Raw genomic sequence first — 24,100 nt, 5'->3', positions numbered from 1 at the left:
AATTGTGTTTTCTTATGTTCTTTGCTCTTTTATTGCTATTTTCAAAATGAAGAACAGATCCTATTAAAGTGCAAAGGGCTGAAAAATACAACTCTAAACCTGTCTCTAAACGATACAGGAAACCCAACTTTGTGCCAATCCATTTTTATCATCTCTTTGTGGCCATAACAAAGCTGAGAACAAGAGCTAAACAATAAAGAAAAAAAAACCAATTTCAACTTTTTTTTTTTTTTTCCTGAAAGCAACATTGGTGACAATAACAAGAACCCACTGAAAAGACAGAATGTTATCTTCCAACCCAGTTAACATGTCCTTCCTTGTCTCGCACATTATGTATCTCACACATCAAGCTCTATCTTGACCTCACAAAGGAACACGTTTGAAGCTGACATCTCCACACATATATCAGCGTAGCTACATGGTCTTCAGCTCATTCTACCTTTCCCTTCCTTGGTTCCTCATACACCTGCTATGAGGAGATAGTTTATCAAATGAGTGTCTAGAAGAGCTTTACAGGAACAGCAACATTTCATTTGTACTCATGCAGCACTCCAGAATCCAGTCCACTAATTTAAGTTGACAACAGCAGGAGCTATACTTTTTGACAGCTAAGTGTATGAGACCTCTATAGTAAACTAGCTTTTATTATTATTATTATTATTTTTAATACAGGCTATCACCATTGTTTCCTTTCACCTGCTGAAATCAACTGGCAGTATTTCATCATTAACATTTTAGTAAAGTAACCAGGAAATTTAGCTAGCCTCAGCTGAATCTGTTTATCTTTCAGATTTCATCTGCCCCTCTTAATATTGTTTTGAGAGTCAGAGAGATACTCCGTTTTCCTCTTGGATGATTCTCCTGTTTGCAGCCTCCCACTGGCAAGTAAAACATTCGTTAGAGAAAAAAAAAATAATCTCCAGTATTTTGCCTGAGACATCAGATCCTACTTCCACACCCACCACCCTGCTCTTTCTTTCGAATGCATAGCTTCGCATGGAAGCAACTAGTTGAAGCATGAATTCCAACCATGTAGTGTACAAAGAAGGTCATCAGCTCTCCTCCTGCACCCCAGCTGTCATATAGATGTGTGTGCTTCCTTTACAGTCATGTGTACAAGTGTACCCACCCTTAACATTTTATTTGAAGGCCTCAGATACAAACATTTTTGTGTGTGAGGGGCTGTAAACACAACCCCCAGCCTGGGGGAACACTGCATAAGGTAAAGGGCAACAGACACCTGATGGTAGACTGGAGAGGACAAGGAGAAAACATGACTTTGTTCAGCAGTATGAGCACCACTGATCTCACCGTAAGACTCCCAGTTAAAACATAAGACACCAATTCACTACAGTACCACACTGTACAGTACCATTCTATTAGAAAGGTAACCAAAAAGTTGCTAACTTTTGGTTGTCTGCCTCTGTGTGAGCACCAACTGCTGGAACAGATGATATTCGCAACTCCCTGACACATCAGCTGTGAGCTTCCTGGGTTTGGGCACTGAGCACATCACCAAAATTATCAGAAACAGTTCCAAGCCTTCTGCAAAGGTACAAGCTCAGTGACAGCACTAGGAAACTTTAAGGACTTTCCATATATCATCAGGCCCACAGTACTATGCTTGTGCTTGAGAAACCGCTTGGAATCAGCTAGGAATTGCAGCAGTCAGCAAACAGTAAACCAAAATCATGAGAAAGAGTTAACCCAAGTCTTTGAACCACAGTATTTTTGATCCAGATTCACTTCAATCAGATCCAGGTCAAACCTCACAACCACCACCCTCTAAGCAGAGCCTTTCACAAGAGACTACAAGTTTTTAAGTAGGTAAAAGTCTGCTACAACAGATTAATGCTAATACAAATCAGCAAACACAAGGATGGATGGGACAGGACCTGCATGTGCACCAAGCAGCAAATCCAGTCAGAATAAAATAAAGGCAAAATCTGTCAGTGCAAAATGACTAGTGTCTGTGCAAGTGAAATAATAACTGGGATTGCTTCTGTCCTTCACTAAGGGGAAGGCAGAGGGCAAGCTGCTACTCAGAGACTCACAGTTTGTTTCCCAGCCTACAACAGAAGCAGCACTCTGTCCTGTTTGGAAATCAGCTATCACTGGTTTTGAAGCTTCCAGATAGCAAAGAAAGTGAAGCCTCATCTCCTTTCCTCTCACATCTTTCCTTACACAGGGAATAGTGAATTCTAGGTAATCATTCTCTATAAAAGGATTTCCCTCTGCCCAATCCCTCTCCAGGTTCCTACTTAAATTTTCCCTTTTATTCCTTTTTCCTTACCTTTTACGTATTCCTCTTAGTGCTAAGGCTCTCTCAAAGTATAGATATATATGCCTCTATTCTCCTTTTATTCCCTTTTAACGCACCACAGAATAGCCTTTTTATGACCTGGCCTAAAAGGAAAAGGAGCTTTTCTTAACCTTCCCACTTCTAGAGACAACATCCAGGGCTGTAACTCAGCTTAAGCCAGGCCACAAGATTAGTGCCGTTCAAGCTGAGAACAACTCTCAGCTGCTTGAGAAGTGCTGCCTTTCTCCAGCGTGACCTAGATGAGACAGTTCCCAAGCCTTGCCTGAGGACCAGCCTTTATCTATCTTGAAGAAGCACCGGTGCAGCAACTGCTTCAGCAAGTTAAGATATGAGCTTTGGGGACTGAAATGACAGCATTGAAGGGTCTGACGCTGGGGAATGCATAGTCCCCTAGTAATTGTAGAATCTTCAGGTCATTTCTCTCTTCTTGTAATGACTCATTCATTTAGAAGCCATCGTCTGTCACTTTCCTAACCTCACTGCCAATAAGCAGCAGAGCACAAAAACAGTTTCCAATCAGAACATGCTCTTTGGTGTAATCAGCTTTTCAGTCCCACTGTGCAGGGGACTAAAACTCATGACTCTAATGACTGCACAGCCATACTGTACTCAGTAAGCTTCCTCTGTGTCACACTCCAATCTCTTGCCTGCAGTGAGCAAATGTACAGGGGAGATGTTATGGAAGCAGAAGCCTGATAGGATTTAAGCACGTGGCACTTGAGCCAAGCATCCCTGAAATCCTGTGCAAACTGTGTTGCTAATGCTGCTTTTCAGATTCGCAAGTGTGGATGATGAATCTCTCTGCTACTAATTCTTCTTATTTTTACTCTCGGAGCACTGATCTCAAGCCAACGGGGCATCACCTCACTGCTTCTCAGCAGCCAGCACTGCTGTCAGCCAGCAGTGTGCCGGCCTCGACAGTCACTGAAACCAGCACAGAGGGACACAGGGAATTGCATCCCAGGGTGGGACCACGGTGTTTTCTCCTTCACAGCTGCAGAAGTAAGCAACAGGGAGCAGAGATCAAACAGGACACCTTTGCCATACATGTACACAGCTGAGGCCAATGGCTGACAATCCCTGCTCCAGCCCTGCTGACTGCACTGTCACTCACAAGCACTGCTGCAGTAGCAACAGCATGTCACTGTAGCCAGCCTACAGTCTGAGCACAGGTGTCTCTATCAGAAGACAGCGAGCCTCTTGTGTGGCACACAGATGGAGCCTCAAATGCTACAGCCAGTCGCTGCAGGAGGAGGGTTTTGATTTCTCGTAGGTAAATAGCTCTAAGTAAAACAAGCTGGCCGTTTGTAAGCTCCTTCAGACCTGCCCTGGTAGAGTAAATAGGAGTATAACCTTCATTTCTCTCATCCTTTCACCAAGCTGCAGACTAAAACGGACTTGATATGCTTTCACAGCTTGAAAGAAAAGAAAATAGAAGGCAGGAAATCCTGTGACAGCCTTGTTTCAGTGATAACGTGAGAGACGCAGCAGCAGGAGACAATAACAAAACAAAACAGCCCAACTCCCAAAGCACCCATGGGCAGCCTCCAGCATGGAGCTTAGGGACTCCCAGCCCCTTGTGGCCACCACAGCACCTCTGGCAGCAAGCACAGAGAAAGCAGGGAGCTGCCCAGGGTCAGGGCTGGGTTAATAAAAAAGATCAGTAGGCAGCTGTGCCAGGAGCTGCATTTGAAGCATATACAGTTGTTTCCACACCAGAAAGTGCAGCTCTGAGGGTTCAGCCCTAGGCCTGGGACTGCGCTGCAACACGCTTAAACAGCAGCGGCAGCCTTGGGTAAACGTTCTTCTTTTAGAAGCACATTTGCATTGACCTTCTTTTCTCCATGTTTTGCTCAGCAGCTCACCTGCTGCTGGAGCTCATCCCCGCACCTAAGGCTGTATTCTGTTCCTTCCGAAATCTGTGGCCAACAGAGGTAGTAACTTCAGGTGGTGAAGATAAACAGCTGGAAACAAAGAGCTCCTCAGAAACAAACATTCTTGCTGCAAGCCTTTCTAGCAACAACAAACAAGGGAAAAGAAGAGTGGGAAGGGCAGGCTATGGTTAACAGATGTCCTGGAGCCCAGATTTTAGGGTGCTTGTAGCATCTCTGGCTGCTTCAGCAATTAATGGGGACTGTGGCAGCCAAAAATATTTTTGTTTAATTTTTTGGTCTTTTTTTTTTTTTTCCATTTCTGCTCAGAGGGACTTTGCAAACCATTTCCTTGTGCCTGTGAGCTGTGGTATTTCCCTGTGTTGGAGTAAGGCAGAGGTTTTGACTCATCAGGATCTGACCCCCCATCCAGCTGATGCCAGCTCCATGCTTCTGACCCTCAGACTTGCTTCTGGCTGCCACTTGTCCCCCACTAACGGTGCCTGTGGGTACACAGATTCCTTCCTTTCCATCACCATGATGAAGCTGATATCTGCAGGAGTAATCATTGCTGCCACTCCCCAGTCCTTGCTGTATAGGAGCCAATTTGAGGAAGGGCAAAGGGGACAAAAGGAGCCACCTACCACTCAAATGAGATTTTGAATTCTTCACTGTTCAGACACAGATAAACCAAAAGGAAGCAGCACAAAACTTCTCCATCTCCTCAGGACACTGGCAATGGGGACAGCAGTTTTGCTTTGCTTGGAAAAGCCTCCTGGCAGCATTCCTTGCAAACAGCTCTTTGTTACAGATACTCTTGGAGGTGTATAGCTGGGCCTACTTCATAATTTGATAAATAAATGAACAATATGGTGGCCATTCTGACTCCTTTTGGGGCTGTGGCCTCTTCTTGTGCACCACTAGCATCACATGGCAGAGGGGCAGGTCGATGCCTTGGACAGAGGAGAGGAACAGCTACAGCTGCTTGTTCAGAGCAAAAGCCTGGGGAAATAAAGTTCCATCAGAGAAAGCCCTGAGGGCATTCTGGTTGGAAGAGATTGTTGAGGCCAAACTATAGGCTTTTGTGTTTTAAATTAGACTCTAGAAAGGGAGTTATTTTGGAATATACAGTGCATGCTTTCTGCGGATGCATCATGGGCACACCACCTGTTTACAATCCGTGCTCTGGGTGATTTATCCACAAAGGAACTTGGTAAAGAACTACCTTCATTTCTGTAAAACCAAAACCCAACCCAACCTGGCTACCACAGAGATGGAAGAAAGCCAAAACCTTTCAGCTGAGTGTCTGCTTCTTTTGAGTCTTGGTGGTCTGGATACAAAGAAACTGAGATTCAGTTAATCCCGGTGATGGTTTTGGTCCTGAAAAAGCAAATCCAAACTCCAGTGTCCTTGGGAAAGAAGAGAAGGACTGCTTCAAATAGTATAGTTTATAATTTTCTACAGTGCAGAAACCAGTGGCTTCACTCCAGTTTGCAGTGGAAGCTTTCCTCCCGAAACCATCTAGCTGCTGCCCTGGATAAACAGGGTCAGTAAAACAGTGAATGCTGCAGGTAAGATTGAAGCAGACTGACAGAACAATGAGGCTTCCACAGTTGCAAAAGCAGTCAAGCCTAAAATAGAGATGTTTTTGCAAGTCCAGAATGGCAGAAGATTTTGAAACTTCAGTGCATTAGCACTGTTATACAAGGACTTAACAGATGCCAGTTCACTGAGTAACCTAATGAGCATGGCCTATCCCTCCTGCTATTACTACTGCTTCACTTGAAGGGCAGTTTTAGCCACAGCTATGTGTGTTCTGAGTCAGACAGGGAGGAGGTCATGATGCTGCTCAGGGAACCACCTTGCCAAGGCTGGAGGACCGATACCTGTCACGGCCCAAAGTCCATATGGGGCAGGACAGAGAGGACAGAGCCAGCCAGGCTCCTACATTCTTCCAGACCACTGCTCATCTAGAAAAGCATGCACAGTACCTGCACAGCCTAACAATTTCATGGCATCACAGAATCATTATGGTTGGAAAAAGCACTAAGACCATCTAGTCCAGTCATCAACCCATCATTACCATGTCCACTAACCATGAACCTCAAGCACCATATGCATGTAACACACTACAAATTTTTTTTGTAGTATCTGAAATGGGACCAACAAAGATAACCAACTCCTCAAACCGATACTCCCTGCTATCCAAACATTTCATCAAAAGCAACTTACCTACATAGCAGACATCTCAACCCATCGCCAGACGTGCCACATACCACAGATTTTAGACAAGGCACCAAACCACACTTATCCTTTAACAACGCAGGGTTGACAGCCATTATTTTAAACCTGCAATACTCTGCTAATTCTAAAAGACTTAGATTGATCATGACATTAATTAGTGAAATGCAGACATCTATGGGGTGAAACACACCAGTGACTTCAGCTGAGCAGCAAACCAGAAAGAAGCGGGCAATCTAACACAATAGCCACCAGGTGCTGGAATGATGGATGTGGGCAAACAAGCGGATCCCACCCTTGGCAGGCAGCCTGCTCTGGGCTTGCTCCTTTCATCAAATGTTTCTGAAGGAGTTTGGACCTTCAGCACAGTCCCTGGGAAACTCACTGCCTTCACCCACAATGAGCTGCAGTCTTCAGGCTGCAAATGACCATCCTTCACTTATATAGGTGCAGGCTCAGTGCTGGGGATCAAGGAGCACCTGGCATCTCGACCAAGCGCAGTTCTCAGGTAGGCACTAGGGATCCAGTGATCCCAGAAGGGCTCAACACAGCATGGCCTGCCATTCTTGGGTCCCCTACAGTAAGGAGAGAAAGATCTCCCAAGTATCAATTGAGGCAGCAGATCTAGCTACACCCTCTGAGAAACAAGAGAAGTGACACTAACCAAAGACGTTCTGCTGGCCTTTTTTGGTACCTTCCGTTCTACCCTGCCATCTCAACATCACCACAATCCTTCTGGAGAGAACTGGCTTTGCCTGATAGAAGTATTCCTGATGTGACAGCAGTATTCCTGATGCTGGTGGACTCAGTGAGGGCTCTCAAGCTGCTCTGGCAGTGCAACACAATGTCTCCCTACTGCTTTGCTCACAGGAAACCTGGCAGCAGGATTCAGCTTATCTGCAGAGCACTTTACATGGCGGCAACAACACATGGCTCATGTACAACCTGCAAGCCCTGGGACTGTTTTAGTTTATGCTGGGCCATGCAGATTGTGGTCAAGAAAGAACAGAAAGTTTATTTAAAGCCAGTTCTATCTTCCACTTCTGGGAGAAGGAAGTATGCCTATCATTTATAGGAACAGAAAATGTCTTATACTGCCATGAGAATTATCAGGGTCCCACAGAACTTTCCTGATTTGGAAGGATTGGCCATCGCACTCTTGAGAGTAGTGTTAAAAATGAGGAAAGAAAAAGTTGTCACTAATATGTGGGGACAATCTGGGAATTGCTCCCAAAAGCTCAAAATAAAACACCTCCTCCAGCTGAGAACCAACCTCAGTTATATTCCCTAGCACTCTGCCTAGTCTTTCAGTAAATGTGCAAGTCTCTTTTCTGGCATGCCTGCTTAGAATCTAAAAGGTTTTACTTTCATGAAGCTTTTCCTTCACATTCAGCTTAAATGTGCCATTTCTGGAAGTCATCCCCTTGTCTTTCATACTCTAGCGAGCAAAACAAGTGTAAATTAAAAGGAAGACACATGAAATCTTTATAAAGTCCTGTGTTTCTCCTAGCATGAAAGTTCCTTCTCTTTGGAGTAGAACGGGTCTTTATTCTATGCCATATTTTTCCCCATCAGAAAATGAAGAATATAAATTTTCCTCATGGCTTGAGTTTAGCTTCATCAGCAGCCCCCTGCTGAGCTAATTCATCCCAACAAGATTTTTCTTTTCCCTTTTTAAACTTTCTTCTCCCCACTGAGTTGCTGCCCCTTCTCCCCTCCTCCCAACAACTGAGGCACAGAAAGAGTGGATTTAGACAGACAGAACTTATTACCCAAGAAGCTGCAACTTCATACCGGGCAGGAATAACATTTAAAATATAAAAAGCAAATTTTATCAAGCCTTTTCCTCCCCAGAGACTGCCACAAAAATATTCCTTGTTTGTCGCTGAGAATGAACCATTTTTCTCTTTCATTTCTGCTTTCTGTCACATATTTCATTTTGGCTGCCCCTTCTGCCTTTCAGCTTGGGACCTAGGCTGCTAATGCAGAATCACAGATAACTCAACAACAAAATGCCTGTATTATCTTTTTTTTTTTTCCTACTTGTCTGCCAGGTAATTGCAACCCTAAAAGCTTTAGCATATTTACCACAGAAACATGTCTCTCCTGGAGGATGGGACTGTCATCAGGTAGAATATTTCATTTAATAAGCCTCTTCAGAGGTACAAACTAGGGTTGGGAATTTTTTTTCTGGCCTCCTTCAGAGCAAAGGACAAGCAGATAAAAATCAGCTGCTGCAGCGCTACATTGTCAAAGTTCCTGTTCCTGTGCAAATTAACTCTTCCCAAGCTCCGAGCTATGGAGTGCTTTGCCACTGGGATGTTTATGAAGTAGGAAAAGGGTCAGATAACAGCTCAGGCTACTTTTTTTTTTCCCAAATACTCTCTATGTATAAAACAGATTTCTGTCCTATTTACAAACAGAGCAACTATCTTGCATTTTCTGTTACCCAGCTGAGGAGCTGTGCACAATGCCTGAACAAATTTTCATTATATCAGTCATCAGGAAGGATTACATTTTACCTCTTGCCCCTGTTTCACAAAGTTACAATAACAAAAGGGCCTGAGCATTTCTAAATTCAGCTGTCCTCTAAAGACAAATGTGGTTTTTTTTTCTTCTATTTTCCCTCACACGTGGCTGAGCCAGAACTGTTTTTCTCAGTCCTTAGGATGCCGAAAAAAGCTGAGTGATACCAAAGAGAAGGTCTGAGGAGAACATCTATGGAGGGAGCTATTCTCTTGGAGTAAAAATGCAAGCAGGAGATTACCTTCCAGAGTTTTGAGAAGAGGCTTCCTTGCTGAAACTGTTTTACAGACCAAAGGAGATAGAGCTGATTCACACATTTTGCTTTGAGTGCACCTACACAGAACTCAGAAACTCCATCCAAGCACATGACGTACCTGCAGTTAAAATCACTAGAAGTGGGAATCGTCAATCTCTGACAGGTTCTCAGTCCAATCCTAGACTGCTGACAATACTCATTCATCCCTACCAACAGCTTCCCACATAGAGAAAAGTGCATTCAGCTCCGCCAGGCTGCCTGATGCAGAGCTGAGGGGAGCCAACAAGAATCCTCCCACTGATTCCAGTAAGTTTCACAGCCTGTGTGGAAACTACTCCTTGACAAAGCATCATCTGCACCCATACAGTTGCTTTCCTGTGGGCCAACCTTCTTTTTTGTAAAATGCCTGGTTTCACCGATCAACAAAGGCTGGAAGATACAGACAGCGTATAGATTACTTGGCTTAAGGTCTTCCTGAAACCAAGAACCTACTTGCACTGACTTGGAAAAAAAATGTGAACTCTCTGTATCAAGTACCTCTTTCCAAAAACAGAGAGAAGGAAGTGCAGACAACACCAAAAGGCTTCCTGAATTGAAACTCACAAACAGTTTTTTTGCAGCCAATATTTTATGGCTATTTACAAACTGACAATGGTTTTCGTTGCAAGTAAACTCCAAGAGCGAATGACAGCATTTTCTCTTACCACCAACAAGCCTTTTTAAGAGCCATTCCAATTCAGGATTAAGGGATGACTCTCATTCATCTGCAGCAACGAAGGAAAATTCCTGTAGGTAAAATACTTCACCTAGTAATGTGACTTGAGCCCGGTGTCTTACCTGTAATATCTGGATTGAAGGTAGGTAGAACACACAGCTTTAGACACATGGCTAGCTGATCCAAAGTCTATGACCTTGACCCTATATGGCTGTCGGGATGGATCTACCAACATGATGTTCTCTGGTTTAAGATCAGCATGAATCAGTCCCAAGCTTTTCAACTTCATTAGGGCAGTTGCTACCTGCTGGAGAATTGGTCGAATGTACTTAAGGGGCAAGGGACTGAATTTGTTTTGTTTTAGGAAATCATAGAGGTTCTGCTCTAACATTTCAAACACCAAGCACGTGTGATTCTTGTGCTGGAAGCACTCATACGCACGGACGAAGTTATAGTCATCTGCACTTTCTGTGCTCAGCCGAGCCAGGATGCTCACTTCAATCTGGCCTTGCCGGGCATAGGAAGGATGGTTCTTTAGGATCTTGATGGCCACAATCTCATTAGTGCCACGTTTCCAGCATTTGACTACTTGTCCGAAGGTTCCCCTGCCAAGAAATTCTAACACTTCATACGTGTTGGTCATGGAACAGAGCACCTCATGTTGCACCAGCTGGTAATCCCCTTCGCTGTTGGAGCCACTGTTTTTGGAGGTGGCCGTGGAGGTGGTGGCGGTGGCTACAGTGGCCCCACTGGCATTGTTCTGAATCATTGGTGGATGCTCTTCAATGATCTGCACGCTGCTCGTGTTCTCAATCTCCTCACTCTTTCGCTTAAGTCCACATTTTTGGTAGGTGTCCAGAAGGCTCACAGTGCTGCGTCGCATCAGGTTATGTGGCCCGCCCAGTGTTTGCCCAGACACTGCCACCACGCCAGAAGTGCTGTTGGCGGACGTCACTACGATGTGCCCCGTGCTTGCTGGGAAGATGATGGTCTGTTCGTAAGGGATGCTCGGATTGGGGATCTGGAGGGAGGCGTTGACGGCGGCTGCGGCGGCTGCTTGGGAGGACTGTACGTTCTTGCTCTGGCTGTAGACTTTACTGTGTGTGCCGTACCCAGTCATATCCCAGTTTGAACTCGGCTCTACTTTCAGTTTCTTCACGCTACAGAAGGCACTTGACTGAAGGGTGTGAGGAGAGAAAACTTGCACATGCGAGGCCATACCTGCAGTAAAATATCAGAGCGAATCCAGAGTCAATATGCTTTCCCCAGTTTGTTTTTTTTTTTCATTTGTACAGAGGCAGTAAGGGAGAATGGGATACAGATTTCGGATGCAACACATGCACAAAAATGAAATTCTTCCAGAATATGTATTCATCACAAATAAAATATTATGCTCTAAAATAAATCATTACTCCCAACTGAACCATACTAGCAAACACCTAGCAAAAAACAAATTCTGCTCTCTTGCTCTGCCCCTTCCCATTTTTAATAATGAGAACATAAATGTTATTTTTTTCCTCCTTTGCCTGAGGAGACTCCTATTCCCATTGTCTCCAGGAATACATCTACATCTCTTTTGCTGATGTAAAATACTGCAAAATATTCTGCCTACGGAGGCCAAATTGCAAATCCTCAGGCTCCTTCTGTATTAAACAGCTTGGTGGATCTGACCTAAGACATCTGTTTACTCCCATAAAGCCACTAAGTAGCTTCTGGCTTGCGGAGAGCCAGGATGGGACCAGAAGAGGACACGCCATGACAAATGGAGGTGCGCTGGTAAAGCTGAGGAGCCAGGACAGAAGCAGCAGATGATGTCCCAGGTTGCTTGCCAAGTCCGTGTGTGGGAATCATGTCCAGAGCTTGTTTCTGCTCAGGGACACTGATGATTGAGTTAGACAACATGATCTCTACCACACGCTCTCAGTTGTCTCAGATTTATAAAATTATGTTCATCTATTCTTATGCAAAGTGACAAAAGCACCACTGGAAAGCAGATCCCCTGGAAGTGAACAGTGTTGTTAACAATACAAGGTGCAAATTAGCTTGTGGAGGAATCAGGTCCATTTAATTTCTAAGAAAAGAAAAGAACCTCTTTTACTGTGTGCTTCTTTGGCTCTGGAAAAGATAATGACCTTCTACACTTTTATTCAAAAGAAAAAAGAAAAGGAAAAAAAAAGTGGGAAAAGGAAACCGTGGGGTGCATTAAAAAGAGCGTGTCCAGCAGGTCGAGGGAGGTGAACCTCCCCCTCTACTCTGCCCTGGTAAGGCCTCATCTGGAGTACTGTGTCCAGTTCTGGGCTCCCCAGTACAAAAAAGACAGGGATCTCTTGGAAAGAGTCCAGCGGAGGGCCACGAAGATGGTGAAGGGCCTGGAGCATCTCTCCTATGAGGAAAGGCTGAGTGAACTGGGTCTGTTCAGCCTTGAGAAAAGAAGACTGAGAGGGGACCTGATCCAGGCTGATCAGGCTGCCCATGGATGAGGGTGGGGTCCCCATGCACCGTCCCCACTGTCCCCATGGAGCCACCTAACCGTTATGGCACAGCAGGAAGAGTGCTTCCTCCACTCCAGCATCACCCCTTCATCTGGTTTCACCACAAAAGGCAAAACAACCAACCTTTTTGTCTGTTGCCAGTTTTTCTTTATTATAAACCAGAATGACCAGGGAAGAAAAAGACAATATGCTGAGCTAGCATTGTTGCTGAATTATTAAGCACAAACATAACCTTGAATTGTTTGCAACTTTAATAAGTTAAGAGCTGAATTAACGCTTCAGCGACAAAAACGCAACAAACTCGGTAACGCACATGGATAGCTCCTTCACACAGCGATTTGACAGTACCAAACTGTCAGCTCCCTTTCATAAAATAAGGCCATTCTCCACTAGTCTGTGTTCTTCTTAAGTTAGTATGGAACCCATATGCACACATACACTCTCATATACATATACACTTATACCAGCAAACACAAACATAAGTGCATGCTGCCAAAGCTGGGTGACACAGTCAGGCAAGCACACTCCATTCCGGATGCTGTTTGCTGCAATTTGTATGAATTACCCCCACCTCAACCTACTGAGCAGCAGCTCCCAAGGTCCCTGCCCTGTAAGTGCTTTCTCTCGTCCCTCCTCTCTGCGGGGCAATGAGGTTGCCACAAATGCTGAAGCACGCAGCAAACTCATAGAGCCACATCAATATCAGTCAGCCTGTCATCCTGGGCACCACTGTTGTATGTGAGTAAGGCAGAGCTGTGTTTGTTTTCCCAGAGATTAATCCCATAGATTAGGAAGAGTCATGGTGTTCTTTTTAGTACAGAACCAACCTTTCTGGAGTGCGGGGTTGGCTTGATGTATGTTTTCCCCCTGGACGCGAATAATAAAGCAGATGTAATTGGTAACATATTGTGGACCTAACTGAGGTGTAATTTATAGCTTTATGGCTTTCATTTCGTGGTGCACTTGAGCAATATCTCTTCATACAAAATAAAAAGGGGAAAAAAAAGGATTGACGCAGAAGAAGGAGCGAGTTTCATCTCACGAAGTCCCCTAGAATGACACCAGAAGAACCAATCGCCCCCAAATTAAAGTCTGGGATACGAAGAGCAGCAGCTGCAACTTTCTGAGCACTGCTGTGAAAATCAGGATAATCACTGCCATTAGGAGACAGACTTTCAACTGGTGCAAACTGGCAGAGCTCCAGTCGATATCAGCTGACGCTAAAAACAAGGTCAGCAGTCACTCAACATCATCAACGTCAGAAGGCTGCCTGTGCCCTCATTGAAACGAGCTGTTGTTAGGATTTGGTTCCCACATCAACAACAAGCCCCTCGCTGTCCTGGCGCATTGTTTGTGCAGGAACAGGGTACGCTGTTACCCAAAAACAGGGGATTGGAGAAGGCAGCACAGACATGTGGCTACTGGGAGGGCTGCGGACTCCACTGCTGCCACTGCCACCCTTGTCAGAGGTCATATATAATTGTGAGAAAGATTTTTTTCCCCTATGAAAGAAGGATGACATTTTCTTTCTTCCGTCCAAAATGATTTTTGCTAGTCTGAGGTTTTAGGGGACATGTCATAAGGAAAATAGCTCAGCTAGCTCTTCAGCATAGTCCGAAACCAAGAAATTACAGTCTGATTGGCAGCTTGGTGATGGGAAAGGAAGGTGTCTGCAGCTAAGTCATTTTTATTGCAAATTTGCCTGTGCAGCTAATGGGAGAAAAACACAACCCTAAATTTCCCAAGGACATTACCAAACCGTGCTGGTGGCATATTCTCTTTTTTTTAAATTATCTTTATTCCATAGCAATAGTAGCAATAGTAGTAAATGTGAGTAACAGTCGGATGGCTTGTTACAGGGATCAAATTCGACAACGCAGCCTGTGATACAAATTACAGCTACAGACCTTTGATTGTGTGAGGTTTGCCACGACCCAGTGAGGAGATGGGATGGCTGCAGGAGGGCAATGCTTTCTGGTCCAGCCCCATGGCAGTGATGCTCTCAGCATCCCAGAGCTGGTGCTTGGGAAAGGAGCATCCCCACACCTTGGCCCAGGGAGCATGGGGCTCAGTTTTATACAGACCCTGCATGTGGTGAGTCTCTGGGCAGCGAGCTGGGCAATGCATTAAATAAAACTGATAGTTCCTTTCTTTAATAAAGAGTTTTAGGGAGCCATTTAGAGCTCTCACACAATTGATAGTGACTGGATTTAATGGGGCCTTCCCCTGTCCTTGATGTGACTTAGGTAACTCTCTGCAGCATCCACATGAGCTGAAGTATGCAGCATGCAGTGAGGGGACGATGCTAAAATAGACCGAATGACTTTGATTAAAAGACTTGATTTTTTCTTCTTTCCCAAGAACTCCTCCCACATCAGCTTGCATTTAATAATAATTTAGCAGGTGCTATTTACAATTCAGATGGCCTTCTTCTGCGCGTGCACACAAATCCCGCAGCCACCTCACCAGGACTTCCAACAGGTTTCAGGAGAGCAAATGAGATGAAGTTCCCTATCCACCCACCTCACCCTAAAGAGCAAAAAATGCACTGTGGGGACTAAAGAAAGAACAGTTTGAAAGTCACTGATGTTTCCTTCTGCTTTACTCAGAGCACTTAGTACTGATTTATACGAACGGCCTTTGCAGTGGCAAGAGACCCAGCCCCTGCCCTGTATTAAGCAGGCAGTAAGACCTTCTGGAGTACCTGCAGAGCTGCCAGTGCACTGTAACCAGAGGCTGCTTGCTGACTGCTAGGAAAGCGACAGAGCCTGCTTGAAAAATACTGTAAAAAGCACAAGGCGTGTGTTCAGCAGATAAATGATGCGCACAAGACACTCCTGAAATAAATATCTTTCTCTTCTCCCCAGAGAAATGCAAGTCTGAAAACTCACATGCACGCCCAGGTTACGAAGGCAATGAAAAGGGGATCTGCCAGGTATGCCTAATGTATTGCACCTTCAAAATCGCCATGTCTGAAGCACAGTATTCTTCTTCAAGGTGGCCTCTGTGTGGCTGCTTTAGAGTCCCCAGTACCACACATTTCTGGAGTTTCCTTCAGATTGACATCCTTCAAGAGTACACAAATTCCTTGTGCTAATAATGTTTGGAGAAACCTCAAAGAAGAGTTCCAGCCCCAACAGCCTCAGCTCCTTCCTGTTCTTGGTGAGCAGAAGATGTCTCAAGAGCTTTCATTCCAGGTGAAAATCCCTCTGCCCTTCTGCTCTACTTTTCCCATCCTGCTATTAAAACTGTTTCATCCTAATTAGTAGATTCTTAAATGCTTCAGCAGGGCATAGTGGGTCTCAAAGATGTGACAGAGCCTGCCACCTGCACTGCTCTGGCTTCATGTTGCTCTGAACTGCCATGTTCAATCCACATCCTACAGACAGGGGAAGAGCACTTTTCGACCCACAGAGTAGCCATAAACGCAATCAAATGATCTATTTGAACAACTCTTTCCTCCCACCTCCCTCCCACCTGCACAGTAGGTCTCACCACAGCGAGATGGCAGGGGACCAAGACCACCTTCACAGCCCTGTATCATCTGCAGCACCGTTTGCTGTTTCACAGTCTGCTCTGCAATTTTCCTACTTAGCCAGATAAAAGCTAAGAACAAGGACCACCAGGTGCCAGCAAGCACCACCTGGACAGCAGGGTGGATGGCACCTCAGGTCTCCAGTGTGGGCATGGGCTGAAGGCTGGTGAGATGGTCTCTCACCCCTCCTAGTGAAAGATGTGCACATGCACAGCCCCCACAGGGGCAGCATCTCCCAGAACTATGGCATGGAGACTGTGAGGTGGAAGAGCTATGCATATAGGAGCACAGCCAGAGCCCCAGCACATCCTGTACATAGGGATGGGGCTGCACCACTCCAGTAGATCCCATGTTGGAAGCTCAGACACAGAGGCTGCTCCAAACCACATCCATCTATGCCCACCACACCTGGTGGGTCACTGGACCGTGCTGTGCAAGCTGGATACAAACTGTGGGCAATTCAATGAGCCCACTATGCACCTGAAACACCAAACTCCAAGGAATTAGTGAACAGAAGCCACTGCCAATCACAGCCCTCCCTCTGAACCATCTGTGCTGTCTTTTATTTTGCCTCTGTAGACCAAAGTCAAGTCCCTGCAATATCAAGCTCTTCAGTGTTCATTCACCACAATCTCACATCTTACCACTACAAACTCCACTCTTCCATATCCACACTAATCCACAAAGCCTTACTATTAGATAGCTTGTTATCTACGTTTCCATCGCAATTCTTATTCATCCCTTTGATGTGGGTTCAGGTGCCCATGAGCCTGAGTAACAGTCTGTGGGCTCTTCTCACATATTCCTGGGTTTAAGCTTGTGAAAGAAAATCGGAGACAAATATATACACTTAGATTTAAGTCTTTAATTACACTTCACTGAAGGATTCTGTCGGGGTCACCTCCATCCCCACTTTAATGAATTACAATAATGACAAGAGATATTATAGATTTCCTCTGCAAATCCTGTGGCTAGTTTATGTTTCCCATTACAGTTAATTAATGACACAGCACCTGAGAACGCAGGTTAAAATATTCCTCACCAGAGGCTCTGCTGCCTTGTTATTTCCCCACCAATGCTGCAGCAACTGACCTGACACAGAATTCGAGGCCTCGGTGTGAGAAGGCCCAGCAGTATGGTCCGTGCTATCCCAAACTGGGGAGATAGCTTCATGGAGTTAAGCCCAGCACAATCAGAGCAGAGGAAAGCTTTCTCTCCATGAACAGCCCTGCTTTGAGAACCTCATTCTGGGAGCCAGAGGTAGGATGAGGAAGAATGAAAAAGGTCAAGACTGTGGGATTGATGGCATCTCTGCTTAGAAGCTTTGTCTGTGGAAGACACTGAGGAATTCCTATCCCAACACCTTGCCAAAGAAGTTCATCTTCCCAGCTTCTTGCAGAGGAGCAGGCAGAGGAGCAGGCAGAGGTGAGGCCAGCACGTGGCTCCCAGCTGGGGCTGCAGACAGGGTGATGGGACAGCCGTCAGTTCACATGCTCAAGGAGCAGGACCGTGGTGACATTTGCAGCACTGCCCTAAATGATGTTTGGCATGCTTCCATAATCCTCCATAAGCCTCGGCCAGCTCCTCCAGGCATTCAGAGAAGATGGGAGGGAAAGCTATCGAGGAATGACAGAATCACAGAACATCCTGAGTTGGAAGGGGCCTACAAAGATCACTGAGTTTAAGAAATGTTTTTTGGCTTCCCCACTCTGAAGACAAAACGGTGTCAGACGAAATTGACAGCTATTTGGATTCATGTGCCAAGCAGGACTTTTTGGTAACAGCATATATGTTCTGGTCAACCTTCTCCCTCCCACTGTATGGCCTCTGTGGAAGGAGAGTGGAACAGTAACCACAGCATGTCTACAGAACCTGAAGATTCCTCTGGACAGCTCTATAAGATGGACTGAGTAGTAAATACATAACTTGTATTGCCTTGTACTCCAGCTTAACATGTGTGCAGGCCCATACTTTCAACCTCCAAACAGATCTGTAATATGAGAGTCTCTGGGTTCTTACAATCTCCATCTCTGATTACTACTTGCTGACAGAGCTGCATCCCGAAAGCAGAACTGGAAATAAGAAGATTCTCAATGTGACTCTGCTTTCCAGGCGGTGTGGCTCACATCACTCAGCTGGGTCACTTCAGTTTCCATCTTCAAAACAGGGGGTGACAACATCACCCCATCTTACAAAGGAAACAGAGGACTGGCTTCATTTCCAACTCCAGTTCCCTACTTGGCCATCACTTATATTAGTTTCCAAAAATGGGTGTTGGGGGCCCTGGAAAAGGGACCAAAATGAATCAAGCGTTTCCCTGTGCTGCCTGCCTTGTGCCCTACTCACCCAGGCAGCACTGGCACACTTGTGGCTTCCCTCAACATCTACCTAGTGGGAAGGTGACTTGGTTTTTTTCCGCAGCTGCTGCCTCATCTGGATGAATTCCCACCTGTAAATATTAGCTTTGTAATGTTGATGACTCCAACATGCCCACAGTTTGATGAAGCCACAGGGAATGGCTGGCAGCTTGCAAACTTCGCTCGACAGAAGCAACCCTATTTGTGAAGGCAGGACATGGGCAAGGCTTGTTGGAGTCTCAGGCTGAGCCTCTCACTCCCACAGGATTTTTTCATAAGTGTTTCATTTGCAAAGAGGCAACTGCATGACATTCAGTGCTTGCTTTGTTTACGAAATCTGAAACTCAGATCAAGCACTAGCTGGGCTGAAAAGGTCAGTTTGCCTGTTCACAAAGTCCCTCCCTTCGTTTCATTTCCATCAGGATAAAAACCTGTTGGAGAGAAACAAGCCTCTGGTGAAGTTTGGATGCAATACACAGGACCTAGGCTGCTAAGGAAGATGAAGATGCAAGAAGAGTGGTGGGGAACTTGGGCAAGGAGCTCTGCTGCATCACAAAATTGAGGTAGACAGATTCCATGATCTGTTGACTATCCCAAAGCCAGGGTTAACTAGCCCACCTTGCTTCTGCTGTAACATCTCTTCCTTTCAAATGAGAAAGACCAAAGACATGATTTACAGCACACTACACTAAGAGCTATGGGGCATTTCAGAAAATTTAAAAAAAAAAAAAAAAAAAAAAAGGCTAATGCAGGTTGATTACTCGACCAGCATTTAAATTAGTTACAACAGTTCAGTATATAATCTGTCTTCCACAGGAACAGTAACATACATCCATCCAGAAAACAGCCCTTCAGTTCTGAAAGAAAACACACCTTGAGCATTAGTTTTTCACCTTGTCTTCCAGATTTTAGCCTCTTCACTGCTCAGGGCTAAGAAAACCTCCCAAAAGTGAAAACAATGGCTGAACAGTCACAAATCATTTTGCTGTTATCAATGGCTTTTTGCTTTGCATTCTGAATTGAGAGTATGAAACCAAAAATGTACGAAATGGCAAGGGTTGGGGCCTCCAGCACGGCTCAGAAGCAGGAAGGGCAGATGTACGTGGTGGGCCTGAGCTGCCAGACCCAGCCTAAGACTGGTGGGGAAGTACTAGGTTTAGGGTTTGAATGTGAACTCTTTCCTCCTCAAAAACCAATTCAGTCATCTCTTTACTTCAGACAGCATCTGAAAAGTGTAACCCTACAGAAAAGTGTCACTTAATTGTCTCCAGCTCTTCTATGCTGAGAGCACCGAGCTGTTCACAACGAAGAAAGTGACACAGGGCCACGGAGCTCTCCATGACGACACTCAGCGCTAACAAGCGTATCCTTGGGAACCCTTGTCATCATCCAGGAGGCCCAATGATTTATTCTGCTTTATTTGAGGCTGCATTGATCCCTGTCATACGAAACACATGACCACTCTCCAACACACAAGCACACGCTTGCACTTGAACAGGACAATCCATTGTAGGCAACGAATCTCCTTCAGAAGAAACAAATGAAGCTACTCCACTACCTCACACAATCCCAAGGAAGTGCTTCTGGACATCTCCCTGCTTCACTCTGCTGGCAGAACCTGCCCCATACTTTTTACAGCAGCATTCCCTTTAAGCAAGGTCCAATAGGACAGGGTCAGTTCAATGTACAGAGAAGAATCGTGTCAGGCTAAGGATGGCTAGCCTGGGTGATGCACAAAGCTCTTGCTAACACAGAAAGAAAACCTGATTTAGGCATGGGGATAAACTACATAAAGCATTTCAGAGCCTTGAAGAGTAAAGATCCAGGAGCTCAGGAGAGGATATCTGACTTAAGAAAGAAACATATAAGGCCCCTGTGTGTGATGAAGAAGCTCAGGGATACCAGTAACTGCCTACACCCCTCCGTCAAAGCTCTGAAATAGAAGAAATCAAAGGAAGCCATTAAGAGAAAGAAAACAATAAAAATCTCTACTGGTACCAGCAGAACTCCCTATCTACCATCAGTCTCTCCCCCAGGATTCTCTTTTGTGTAGAATATGATTATTTATTGACGTATTTATTTACTCAGCTTTACAGTGTTTAATGCCATAGCTGTTAGGCTTTTTGCACTAGCAAGACAGAAAAATGATGAGGAGGAACAAAACTGAACTTGGAGATCCAGTATGACACATACCAAATGCCTTCTGCAGAGCATGCTACAGTTGTTCTGGGCTAGAAAAGGGGACTGACCTTCAAAAGCAGGGCCCTAGGCTAAGATAGCCCCACCATCAGACTGGCTGTACACATTCCAGTCAAGAAAAAGCAAGCATATGATATTTTTGGTGGAGTACAGTGAAAGAGAACCGTTGATGTAACTTCCACTTGGTGATTTACAGATGCTAAACGGGGCCATGCAGAGACAAGGGCATCTGAGCATGCCTTAACCCACATAAAACTGCCTACACTGGTCACTGCCAGTAACTTCTGAGCAGCATTCATGGGCACAGCACAGAAGCTGAAGCCAAAGCTACAGAATCAAAAATCCAGGTTAGGAAGAATAGTTAGCTACAGACAGGTGGGCTAGCTAAACAAAGGTGCTGTCAGACCTCCTTCTCATTCATGGCCCTATATTTCCGAACTGACATATCACTATGTACTTTGCAACAGAGTGTTATCCAATCTCTTCCATAAGCATCTTCTTTGCACTACCACAGCTGTTTCTGCAGCCATGTCCTTTTAACAAAAGCCAACTTCTCCTTTTCATATAGCAAAGCAATTAGAGAACTTGGGCTAGACGCAGTGGGACAAGTTCAACATCATCAATGCAATGCTGATACCACAGCCAAGTTGCCTAGTCTCACCTACTGTCTTTGATCAACAGTGAAAACAAAGTCTGGCCAAACTGAGTCACAAGGAAAGAAGTTTCTGGGAAAGCAGTCTCTGCATGAGTTTCTCAGAAGATGAAAATACACTGCTGATTCCACGGATCCAAAAAACAGATCAGTAAGATCTTGTGGTCAATCACAAGAGCTTTTGATAGATCCATGAGAACCTTGGGCTATGTCTTATGTCTAACACAAGAATGACTGGAGAGAAAAACTGCCTGAGGTGGACCTGTGTTGCTATAGCAATTACGAGAATCCCATGTATCCCATCCCCAAATCAATGATGAGAGGGAATAACTGCCAGAAACGGCTAAGGGAATTTAGTACCACAAGCCCTGTGAGCATTCATGAGGCTTTGTGCATTCAAAACTCATGGAAAAACTTTCCTAAAACAAATATTCCTGTGGGTGAAGAGACTGGAAACCAGACTCATCAGAAATATATCAACTAGGGAAAGAATTTCAGTGGGAAGGGGGCCAGCCTATACCCCACTTAAACACCCAATTCATTTGAAGTTTGCAGCACTTCTTCATGGCCATAGTCTCTGGGTTTGGTTATTATTCGTATCTGAAAATAGCCACACTTCCCTCTTTAGTCTTCCTGGGCTCATGGGAGACTGCAGTGAGTCACCAGAGGACCAGCTGAGTCATCCAGCCAAAGCTTGGGGAGAGATGAGAAATTGGTCATCACATCCACAATTAAAATGTGGATGACGGCAGCTGTCCTAGCAACCAACCGTTCATGAAACAGCATGGGCTAGAGAGCCTGGCCACTACAGCTGTTGTTTTAAGCTAGATAAAAAAAGTCATAAAAGAAACCAGTACAATGCCAAACAAGCACTGACCGTTGGTTTCGCACCTGACACAAGGTCCTTCTCCGTTCAGCTTCCCTACCCCAGTCACATCAGGAAATAGGCAGTTCCTTACCTCAGGAATTCCCTCCTTCATCTTCCACATCCATGGCAATTTCTAGCTGGTTTTCAGACTTCTACACCTAAGTCCCAGTTCATTTCATTTCTTTAGCCCATCAACAAATCTCAACCAAAGCTGTTTCAGTACACACCTACCTGAAGGCCAAATAGCTGTGACCTTTAAAGAACACAGGTCTGTAATTCATTTTGATGTCTATTGTTTTCAGAATGAAAGAGAGCAGGGCAATTGCTTTTGTGCACAGAAAATGTATTTACCTAACAGGCTTTTTATGGTGATCGCAGAAGTTTTTTAAGTTCAGTATTCAGGACCCGGGGAGACTGTTAGCTCACTCAGTGTGCACAATGCACCACAACCTCACATTTCAGCATCCAGCAGATGATGCTAGTCTCAACCTACTGCCCAGCCCAATTGAACATGCATCACCCAGCTCACACCATCAAGCATGTCTCTGACACACCTGCATGGATAGAAGTGCAGAGTGGAACCTCAAGTTCTGCAGTGCCAGCCATGTTAAGTTTAAAATAGACACATTCATATCAGTGCCTACAAAATCAGTGTCCCACGACACAGAGCTTGTCTTAATCTCTGTTCACATTTATGGTATTCTGACAAAAATAGAAAAAAAAAAGATACAGCTGAGTGACAAAAAATCACTGGGGGCTATGGAAAGCCCTAATATTAACTATTATGGAAATATTTACTTCACAGAGGAGACAAATAAAAGAGGGAAGATGTAACTCTACAGCAAAATGAATAATAGGTAGATCTCTAGGGAACATCTGTTCTCCCGTGTTGTCATGGAAGAATAACACTGACTTGAAAGGACTGGAACACATTTCACAGCTGCTCGGGGAAACCCATCTCTGCACAGCTCACCATCGCTCCCTCAAATGCACTGCCAAAGCTGAGCGACCCCAGAGCTTTATGGACAACTCATGGGGCAAGTGAACAGTGCATGGCACTGAGGGCCTGTATGTGAGATGGCACCAGACTTCCATGAAACTGTTCTGTCTTTCCCAATTGTTGATGCCACTCTTGTTTTTTCTCAATCCTTCCATCCAGTCCAACCCCTGAGTTTCAACAAGGCTACAACGCACCTGTGCCTCCACTTTCAGCCCTCTGTACCTTCTCTCCTTTTCTCTTTATCAAAAAAAGAAAGAAAAGTAGAGTCAAGAGGTTTGGATGGGCATCGGCAAGCAAAGGACCAACAAGCCAGCGTAACATTGGTGCCTTAGGGAAGACAAGTGTCAAACAGCAGCAGGTATAATGGGACATGTTCTTTTACAGGCTCAGCAGTAGAGACACTGAGCTGTTAAAATGAAATGATAACATACCTCCTGCTCTGCAGGGACAGAAAATAAATATGAAATTGGATCCTTGCAGCACCACTAGATGCCCAAATTGATCCTTGTGCTCCCTGCTCTGCTTGCTCCAAGGAACAGGCTATTCCTGGAGGAGCTCTAAAAACTAAAGTCCAAGCAAGTGTTCTGACAACCCCTCATTTCCTGAAGGCATCACAAGAAGCTCAATGAAGCAGCCCCCACACCTGGCACCTTTGGGTCCCAGCACCAAGGGCTGCTCCCGTACCAGCCACGCACAGTGCAGTAAGCAGAGTGTGTGCCTCAGCACATGCAAGCTACAGTGAGCTTGTCAGACTGCGCAAGACGTGAATCACAGGCATTGCCACAACAGCAACACAGTGTGCAGCCTGCAAAACAAACAAATCTGAAGACATCTCAAAACATAGATTTAAGTAAAAGGCTACTCTCCTGGAGCTGCCAGTATAGTTACACTAAAGGGCTTGCCTGAAAAACTATAACATATATATATATACTCTTCTGACTTGTGATACTTAAGAAATGCTTCCACATGGGAAAAGCAAGAGCAACACTCGGGCTCTTCTCATGGGGCACTCAAACCCTGGCCAAAAAGACACCTGGGATGCTGGAAGTGAGAACATATTTGTAG

At 45.1% G+C, this 24,100-nt stretch overlaps 1 protein-coding gene across 4 annotated transcripts in view; it reads right to left on the bottom strand.

Moving 5' to 3' along the window:
* HIPK2 (homeodomain interacting protein kinase 2) overlaps positions 1-24,100 on the bottom strand; it is a 121,049-nt gene that overhangs the window by 72,203 nt on the left and 24,746 nt on the right. For all 4 annotated transcript variants that reach the window (XM_042889632.1, XM_042889634.1, XM_042889633.1 and 1 more), the window contains exon 2: positions 10,055-11,153. In XM_042889632.1, coding sequence (XP_042745566.1) covers positions 10,055-11,151 — 1,097 coding nt within the window. In that variant the 5' untranslated portion in view covers positions 11,152-11,153. The remainder of the gene's footprint in view (positions 1-10,054; positions 11,154-24,100) is intronic.

This window comes from Lagopus leucura, unplaced genomic scaffold (assembly GCF_019238085.1).
Source record: "Lagopus leucura isolate 7727_CA_CO unplaced genomic scaffold, USGS_WTPT01 Super-Scaffold_100159, whole genome shotgun sequence".
Classification (NCBI taxonomy): domain Eukaryota; kingdom Metazoa; phylum Chordata; class Aves; order Galliformes; family Phasianidae; genus Lagopus; species Lagopus leucura.
This window is presented reverse-complemented; position numbering and strand designations above follow the sequence as displayed.